Here is an 8,756-nt window from a genome sequence, read left to right as displayed (position 1 = left end):
AAAAATAACAAAAGGGTTGGAATCGAAAATTTATATCCATCCACCTTGACTAAGTGGGTGTATTCGTTTATGATTTTAATAGATTTTTAAAATTCAGAGTAATCTACATATTTCACACAGATTTTTCATGTATTTTGAAATTCTAAATAGATTTTGAACGGATTTTGTAGGGATTTTAACAAGAATTTGACGTAATTTTTACGGATTTGAAATCTACCATCTCAGCGCTCGTTAGAATTAATTGAGCGATGGAACAGAACCCAGCGAATCAGCGATCGCTGGGTTCCAGCGGCCGCTGGCCTCGTGCGATATAAAGCTTTAAACAGGCCCAGCGACCGCTGGCTTCTTCGAGCCACGGCCGCTGGAACCTAGCCGACGCTGAAATATGAAGATTTCCGAAATCTTGTGGCCTGAGGTCGAATTTGTTCATGTGTATTTTTTGAATGAAATCAATGAAAATCAGACCAATTTTAAAATCCATAAATTTTTAAACACCTCTAGATTTTCGTAGATTTTTAAAAGTCTGAAACGAATACCTCTGAATTTTTATACTCCCTCCGTCCCGTTAAAAGCGGCCACGTTCTTTTCGGCACGGAGATTAAGAAGAAGATTGTTATGTTTTAATTAAGTGGTCCACCAAAATTAAAGAGTTAATTAAGTATGGTCCTCTTTCTTCTTCTCACTTCGTCTGAACCATTTTCTGGCCGCCGGCGACGCCGGCGACGCCGGCGACGGCGACGGCAACGATCGCCCTACGCCCCTCTATCAAATCGCATAGCCAAAAATTAAAAATCAAAAATCAAAATCAGACCAAATCGCAAATTAGACGGAAACCAAAATCAGACCAAATCGCAATATAGAACTCGTCTCTTCAAATTCCAAATTGAAGCTGCTGCTATGGTCGCCGGAAATCGAAGCTGATGCGGTAGATCTAGGGTTTGTGAGAGAAGGGCGGCGCCTGGGGAAACGAGCGGCGGTGTGTGTGTTCTGAGGAGGAAGATGGCGCGCCCTAGATCCTCCATTCTCTCTTCCTATTTTCGATCTACGCCTCGCCGCCGTCGACCACGCCACCTCAGATCTAGGCGGCGGCGGCCATGGGGGTGGCGAGAGGGAGGGAGTAGAGGCGAGGGACAGGGAGTTCAGGGGTGGGGCGAGAGGGAGAGAGTAGCGACGAGGGACAGGGAGTTCAGGGGTGGGGCGAGGGGGGAGAGCAGAGGCCAGGGAGAGGGAGGTCGGGGGCGGCGACCGACGCCGGCGTTGGTGTCGTCCGCTTCTCGCCGGAGAAGAAGAGAGAAGGGCGAGGGGAGGGGCTGTGGGGGGGGGGGGGGGCGAGTAGAGAGAGAAGATGAATGTGTGTGTTTTGTGTGTGTGTTTGTTAAGTTAATGAGGGTTTAAGTTTAATTAAATTGATTAATTAAACTTAATTAAATACTAAATATTTCCATTTTAGGAAAGTGGCCACTTTTAGTGGGACAAACCAAAATGAAAATGTGGCCACTTTTAGTGGGACGGAGGGAGTAGAATTTTAAAAGTCTTGAACGAATACCTCTAGATTTTCATAGACTTTTAAAAGTCTTAAACGAATACACCCCTAAATCTAATTTGGATTCATCAAATCTCAATCAAGATTTATTATTTTTTCCCTCCTCTTGGAACACTAGATTAACAGCATAGCCTCCATTTTTTCTATTAAGAACTCGAAAGAATGATCATTATCGTGTACCAAAGTGTTTAGAAGAGTAAATTATTGATACTTGAAATCAAAAAGAAAAAATACCAGATGCCGAAACAACAATACTATTCACTAGTCTAATCCCACAAAACTGGATTCATCATCTCAGGCCATGTACGTATAAAAATACAAGATTCCTACTACTACTATTCCAGCTATCAAATAGTAAAACACAATTGTTACACCCACTCCTCACAAATGCATCAAGCATCACTCCAATGCAATGCCTTCGCACACATTAATTTTACCCATTCAAAGCAACTCTTGTTTACTTCAAAGACAAAACTCCCATCTCATACACTTCAACGCCCCTTCCCATCTACCTCGGTTAATTGGCCGTTCAACAAACACCTCGATTCTCAGTCAATCAGAGGCCTTCACTAGCGCAGCAGTTAACCTCATGTTCCATAGTCTGATGATAATATAACTGTTTATCCCTTTGTTGCATTGGATTTGTGATTCTCATTGCACCTACCCAACGACATTAAGCTCCTTTCTTCTTTAGGTCTTTGTTTTGTTTAATGTCCTTGGTTAGCATTCTAGGAGCTATAGCCATAGCCATGAGCTCTTGGAAAAGTAGCTTGCAAGCATATGGAATATGAACCTGCAACAGAAAAAGAGGGCAAGCGACGTTTATAATCACCATAAAATGTCAGAAAGAACGAACAGGCTGCCAGATGGATCAAAGTAAATTTTTTACCTGAACGATGTCGGTTTTGTTTTTGCACCCTCTGCACTCAAATGAATTTTTCTTGAGGTTAGCAATAGCTATTAATCCACATCGCTCGCAAACATGTATCCTGTATGCATCACTTTGATCAAACAACCTCTCCTTGAGAAAATGAGCGGCCCCATGTGCAATCATACAGTCTCGTTCCATTTCACCAAAACGAAGACCACCATCGCGGGACCGTCCCTCAGCAGGTTGCCTTGTGAGAATTTGCACAGGGCCTCTACCACGAGAGTGAATCTTGTCATCAACCATATGCTTCAGCCTCTGGTAGTAAGTGGGACCAAGGAATATCATAGACGAAAGACGCCTGCCAGTATGGCCATTGTACATGGTCTCATAACCACGCATCTGATAGCCACATTTGTGAAGGGCTTTGCTGATATTGTCCACAGTTACATCAGTGAAAGGAGTAGCATCTCCTTCCTTCCCCATATGTGCAGCAACTTTGCCCATGATACACTCAATAAGCTGACCGATAGTCATACGAGATGGAATAGCATGAGGGTTGACGATGATGTCGGGAGTGATGCCTTCCAACGTCCATGGCATGTCTTCTTGTGTATAAGTCATACCCACTGTTCCCTTCTGCCCATGTCTGCTACTGAATTTGTCTCCAATTTGAGGAATTCTAACTGATCTCACCCTCACTTTGACAAATCTCAACCCATCAGCATTTGTAGTCAGCAGGACCTGATCCACCATTCCAGTTTCACTGTGCCGTAAGCTTGTACTATGATCACGTTTTGTGTAACGAGCAGCTTGCCCTTGGGCATCATCAGGAGCTATGGGAGACGTTTTCCCAATAATCACATCCTCGCCTGAAACTCTAGTTCCTGGGGGCGCAAGCCCATCATCATCCAACTTATCATAGGAGCCATGGCGCATGCCCATGGTGTTAGTTCTATCTGGGCGTCCAAAATCCTCTTTGACTAATGTCCCCATTTTCTTCTCTTCATCTCTGTATGAACGGAAAAATAAAGACCGGAAGAAACCACGGTCAACTGATGACTGATTCATGATAACTGAATCTTCTTGATTGTATCCGGAGTAGCATGCAATGGCAACTATGGCATTAATGCCAGCAGGTAGCTGCCTAAAATGCAAGTGCTCCATAGCCCGAGTTGTAACAAGTGGTTTTTGAGGATAGTACAGCACATAAGCCAAAGTGTCCTGAGACAAAAAGAAGCAGAAACAGTAAATACAAGAAATCGTCAACTTACCAGCCCAGACAGATAAATTTGGTGGAGAATCAGACCGTACCATTCGAAATTGGTAATTGGTGACATAAATGCCCATAGCTTGTTTACCCATAGCTGACTGATACGTGTTACGTGGAGACTGGGAAAGGGAAAACAGATCAGCAAACTGAAGAACAACTACAGATATGATAAGATTGCCATAATATTTACCTGGTTGTGATCCGGGAATGGAATAATTGAAGCACAAACACCTAGTATCAAGGAAGGATGAATTTCACAGTGCGTGTAAGTATCTGAATAAGCCTCCTGAGGTCTTTCCCTTGCTTGAACCAGATCCTAAGAAAAGAAACAAGCATTTCAGTGTCTCATGAATGACAATCTTTTTGTACGGAAACTGGCTTGCTTGATAATTGCTCACGTGTATTGTCATAGAAATCATAGTTGTTTCCTCTTCTTCTGTATCTATGTATTCTATGAAGCCCTTTGAAACTAGGTCATGCCAACCACCATCATCAGGAGATTCCTGAGACCAAAGCTCATGACATAAGCAACAGCCCATCAATGTAAACCAAATCGAAAAATTTCAGATAAACATGGCTGTTAAAAAGACTGTCCAACATACTCTCTGTTGCAAGGCCAAGATATCCTTCTTTTTTATAAGAAGTCTTTGCTTTTCCACAATAAATAATGGACGACTGCAGCGACCATAATCAGTGTATATCCTGAGTTCTTTCAGACGAATATCTCGGACCACCCCAACTTCTGTATTGACATCAACCTGTAAGCAGAATAACAACGTGAACCTTTGTTAGCCTGGGATATTGCAAATAAAACTATACATTACAAGGCACAAATCGTTCATAAGCAGAAGCAAGAACAATTCCAGTGAACTACTTAGGTATGACAATGACATTATGTTACAAAATACACCACTATCAAAGATCTGGAAGCCGGATTCTTCATCCAGCTTTACAAGTCCAGGATCCTAGGAACAGAAAAAACTTGACGAAAAACAGAAGTAGGAAAGGAATACTTACACGTCTCCTCAAGCGTCTTAGTGTAGACACCAACATATCAGGGTTGCGATGAATACCAACCCAACAACCATTTACAAAGATCTTAGTGGCTTGGGGAATTACAGCAGGAGATATTTCCTGAAATTAAAATATTTATATATATATATATATATATATATATATATATATTGTGATTAGAGATATATCAGCATGAAAGACATCCCAAAATTCAGCTTCACAAAGGTACATTTCGTGCAGCACCTCAAAGTTCTCAGTTCCCCATTCCTCTAAAAATTCTAAAATTGGATATGCTGCTGAGCCAACCGTAATATACACCATCAAAGCAAGGTTCTTCACCAACCCACATGCCTGCAAACAAGGCCAAAGAAAAGGTAGATTCATTACAGAAGGAAACATCAAAAAAAACTAAATTGTCCAATCGACACCTATACACAATCCACCCTTACCTGTCCTTCAGGTGTTTCTGCAGGACACATCATTCCCCACTGTGAATTATGCAACTGCCTTGGTTTAGCCAGTTTCCCTACAAAGATAAACAAAAGAGTTATATAAAAGGTAAAAGTAAATTATTAAAAAAAAAAAGGGAAATCACCACCAAAGCATTTAAAAATGAACCAAAATAGGCCAGCAGCTACCTTCACGGCCTATAGGAGAGTTGAGCCTTCGCAAATGTGACAAGGTAGAGGCATAAGTCAAGCGATTCAACACCTGCAACATTTCAATCAAAACAACTCATCCACCTTAGCACTGGATTTGGACTACAGCAAACTGAATGTTTGAACAGATGACAAGTACGCAATTCAACCTGAGATACTCCAGCTCTTGTGCCAGCTGCATTTGCTTGGCCCCAGTTACCAGTAGCAAGTGAGTATTTCAAACCACTGGTAATGGTTTTGGCTTTTATTGCAAATTGTAAATTCACATCCTTGCCATTGTCTACACACTGTCATTGTACAAAAACATGTAAATATATATTGAAACATACAAACATTTGCATGCTCTCCAAGTAACAAAGGAAAGAGGTAAATAAACCTTCTGAACGTAAGACCTCACATCCCTGGTCAACTTTCTGAATAGCTGCACCGTAGAGAGAAGATCAAACTTCACATCAACACCTCATTTCTAAGGTTAAATGACTGCAACAAAATGCATATAAAAAAGAAACCATTCGGAAGAGGCCACCCAACAAAGGACCAGCAAGATCCAGTCTTTTATTGCCATAGTGGTCTCTATCATCCTCTGCTCTTCGGCCTAGTGCACATAAAAGAAGTCGATGGATGATATACCTGGAGAGAACAAAATTTGGTACTGGTTCAGGAGCAGCAACCAACCACATACATGTAGATAGAGAGTTACAAAAGAAGAATGTCTTACCCAAAGTAATAAGCTTTTTTTGTTTCACAGTACTCCCCAACACCAACATGAGGAAGCATTTCCTTTTGAAGAATCTCTTTGGCATACCTGCATAAGAATCGGATATATAATTTAGATGAAAATGAAACAATAATGTCAAGTGTAACAACTTCAGCAACACAAACTTGATTCTTTTCTCTTTGGTGACACCAACAGTGGCACCTCTTTTCCCAATGTAGTCAAGAGCAACCTGCATTTTCGTAAAAAGGTTAGGTCATTACAATCCTAACGAAAGGAAACAGTTGAGGATTATAATAGGAAAAGCACAGACTAGATGCAGAAAACAGAAGCCGATGCAACAATGCACACAAGCACCTGTTGATTCTGGATAACAAATGCTTCTTCCAAGGAAGGCCGAAGCAGTTCCATCATTTGAGTATCCTGAAAATTGTAGCAGATATGTTCTAATATATCTTTGTCAGCAACAAATCCTAGTGCTCGAAACACAATAATAATAGGAATCTCAGTGCGTATGTATGGGAGGGTAGCACGTATATATTGGCCCGATGAACCCTGCAAGTATAAAAACATTATACTCATTAAAACTGCGTTAATAATATGAAAACTAATGGTTCATTTCACATGCTATTACCCCTTTGGCACTAGTTCGAGAAAGCATCCGGACGAACATGGTACTAGGTGGCCTGTTTTGTGTCTCCGCCATGGACCTAACTTCAGCCACATAGGCATACTTGTTTGGTTGCCTCTTTTTAAATACATAGACATGATTAGTGCTCATCTTCTCCTGAGCAATCAACACCTTTTCACTACCGTTGATGATGAAATAACCACCTTGGTCATATGGGCACTCTCCAAGCTCTGTCAAATCTTTCTCAGAATTCTGATATAGTGTGCAATAACTTGACCTCAGCATTATAGGAACCTATTCAGAGAAACAAAAAACGTGGTGTTACAAAGGCACTTTCACAATATCAGGAAGCCTCTCTGATCACCACTATATGTACCTTTCCAATAAAGACTTTTGTGAAATCCTGAGTCTCGGTAACTTCCTCGCCATCATGACCTTTCTTTATGACTTTCTTGGTAACATCAACATACAATGGAGCTGAATATGTCAAATTCCTTAGCCTTGCAGCCTTGGGAAACAAAGTAGCTGTTTCTCCATCAGATTCTGTCATCATTGGTTTACTGAGGTATATCTGACCGAAACTGATCTTGTATATAGTCTGCACAAGCGAATAAGACAAGGTACATTAGATCCTAATTTTGGAAAGTTCCTATAGTTGTAAGCGAAATGCAAAATGATGCTCTAAACTAAAAAAATTAACCAAGTTTCTACCAAACTATCAAGAAAGCTACTACTCTCCATCAATTTATTCTACAAAATGACAGCTAGTAAGTCCACGGATCATTGCTTTATCAATTCCCCCAACTTATCTCTAAAGTCGACATAAATTCGTATCCAGTAAAAGAAACCCACAGTACCGACTCCGCTTGTCTAATTCCAGCAACAACTTATGTTTGCAGACAGCAGGACTCATCCAACCATCAACACCAGATTCAGAACGTCAAGGTTATAGCTCCTCTGGTTCTTTGGTTCCTGGGCTAATGGTGTCTCTAGATGACATGTGAACTTAAGCATGTACGAGAAAGTCTAGAATCAATCAGGAGTTCAATACTCATAACAACTCAAACAACCAAAATCCAACACAAATGGTGCCATCACTAGGGCCTCATTGTCCTTCTGTTACCTTCTTAATTCAGGTCTAGCAGTTTCAGCTAAAGGCACCCGAATCGCCATAGAGTTCTCGCAATCAAACAACCAACACAAATAACTTAGAAATTCTGCCTTAGACCTCTTGCTTCCATCTAGCTTCACCTCAGCAGTTACATTTTGCAAACCGCATTACCATAAACCACTAAACAAAACCCAGATAAACCCTAACCACGGAACCACTCCCATTCACTAAAACAACCATTTTCTCAAAGCTCAAAAGCAACGAACAACCGCAAACTAAACAACCTCAGCGAAGTCCGGTTGATGGCCGGGGTTGTGCTGCGATTCGGGGCGGATCTCGATGTCGGCCGACTCGTCGACAATCTCCTGCATCGTGTTCTGGATGAACTCGTCGAAGGAGTCGAGCTGCTGCCGCACCAGACCCTTCTCCTCAAAGTAAGCGCTGATCACCGCCCAGGCGTCCTCCTGCGTGATATCCTCCTCACCATCGCCGTCGCCGTCGCCCTCGCCGTCTTCGTACTCCTCGCCAATGTTGTACCCTTGCTCCTCGCCGTTGTCGCCCTGCTCGTACTCATCATCCATATACATTTTTCCGAGTGTTTTTCACCGATTAATCTTCGAATTTTCGGATTTTGAAGTCCAATTGAAGTCAAGCTGAAAACCCCTCCGATTTGGGGGAGAACTGGAGCGGAAGCAAATAAACGAGATTTGTGAGAGGCGGCCCTTTTATAGGTCGAAACTCATAGGGCGGTGAACTGTTTTTTTTCCATAGGGGTGTAACGTTCTTCACATTCACATATATGAGGGGGAAAAAAAAGGTTAATAGTGTTTTATTATGTAGCATTTTTTCATAAATGTCTCAAACTTTTATTTTCTTTTAAAAAAATTTGAATTTTTAGTTTTTTCATAAAACATCCCGCTATACAAAATTCGATGACGGAAA

General features: G+C 41.5%; 1 protein-coding gene across 2 annotated transcripts; it reads right to left on the bottom strand.

Annotated features, from left to right (window-relative positions):
• Positions 1–1,781: 1,781 nt before the first annotated feature.
• On the bottom strand, positions 1,782–8,577 carry LOC131013392 (DNA-directed RNA polymerase II subunit RPB2). 2 transcript variants are annotated; one of them, XM_057941458.1, is made up of 19 exons: positions 8,099–8,577; positions 7,080–7,301; positions 6,707–6,997; positions 6,430–6,627; positions 6,240–6,304; positions 6,076–6,162; positions 5,867–5,987; positions 5,734–5,778; positions 5,507–5,644; positions 5,337–5,409; positions 5,148–5,224; positions 4,942–5,049; positions 4,702–4,818; positions 4,287–4,442; positions 4,083–4,187; positions 3,875–4,000; positions 3,726–3,803; positions 2,433–3,635; positions 1,782–2,336 (listed from the first exon to the last, which is right to left on the bottom strand). In XM_057941458.1, exons 1-19 carry the CDS (start codon positions 8,399–8,401, stop codon positions 2,217–2,219), a joined length of 3,633 nt encoding a protein of 1,210 aa, XP_057797441.1. In that variant the 5' UTR covers positions 8,402–8,577; the 3' UTR covers positions 1,782–2,216. The 2 variants fall into 2 exon arrangements, with proteins under 2 accessions (XP_057797441.1, XP_057797442.1); XM_057941459.1 differs by lacking the exon at positions 8,099–8,577 and adding an exon at positions 7,827–8,058.
• Between the last annotated feature and the right edge of the window lie 179 nt (positions 8,578–8,756).

This window comes from Salvia miltiorrhiza, chromosome 2 (genome assembly GCF_028751815.1).
Source record: "Salvia miltiorrhiza cultivar Shanhuang (shh) chromosome 2, IMPLAD_Smil_shh, whole genome shotgun sequence".
Taxonomy (NCBI): domain Eukaryota; kingdom Viridiplantae; phylum Streptophyta; class Magnoliopsida; order Lamiales; family Lamiaceae; genus Salvia; species Salvia miltiorrhiza.
Note: the sequence above shows the minus strand (reverse complement) of the source record. Positions and strands in the feature narration are given on the sequence as shown.

Excerpts from the sequence above, each read along its gene's own strand:
- LOC131013392 (XM_057941458.1), bottom strand. The coding sequence starts at position 8,401 with ATGTATATGGATGATGAGTACGAGCAGGGCGACAACGGCGAGGAGCAA. Across the intron at positions 5,988-6,075 it reads AAAAAAGCTTATTACTTTGG|GTATATCATCCATCGACTTC; the intron begins GTAAGACATTCT and ends TGTTCTCTCCAG. Across the intron at positions 5,050-5,147 it reads CAGAAACACCTGAAGGACAG|GCATGTGGGTTGGTGAAGAA; the intron begins GTAAGGGTGGAT and ends CCTTGTTTGCAG.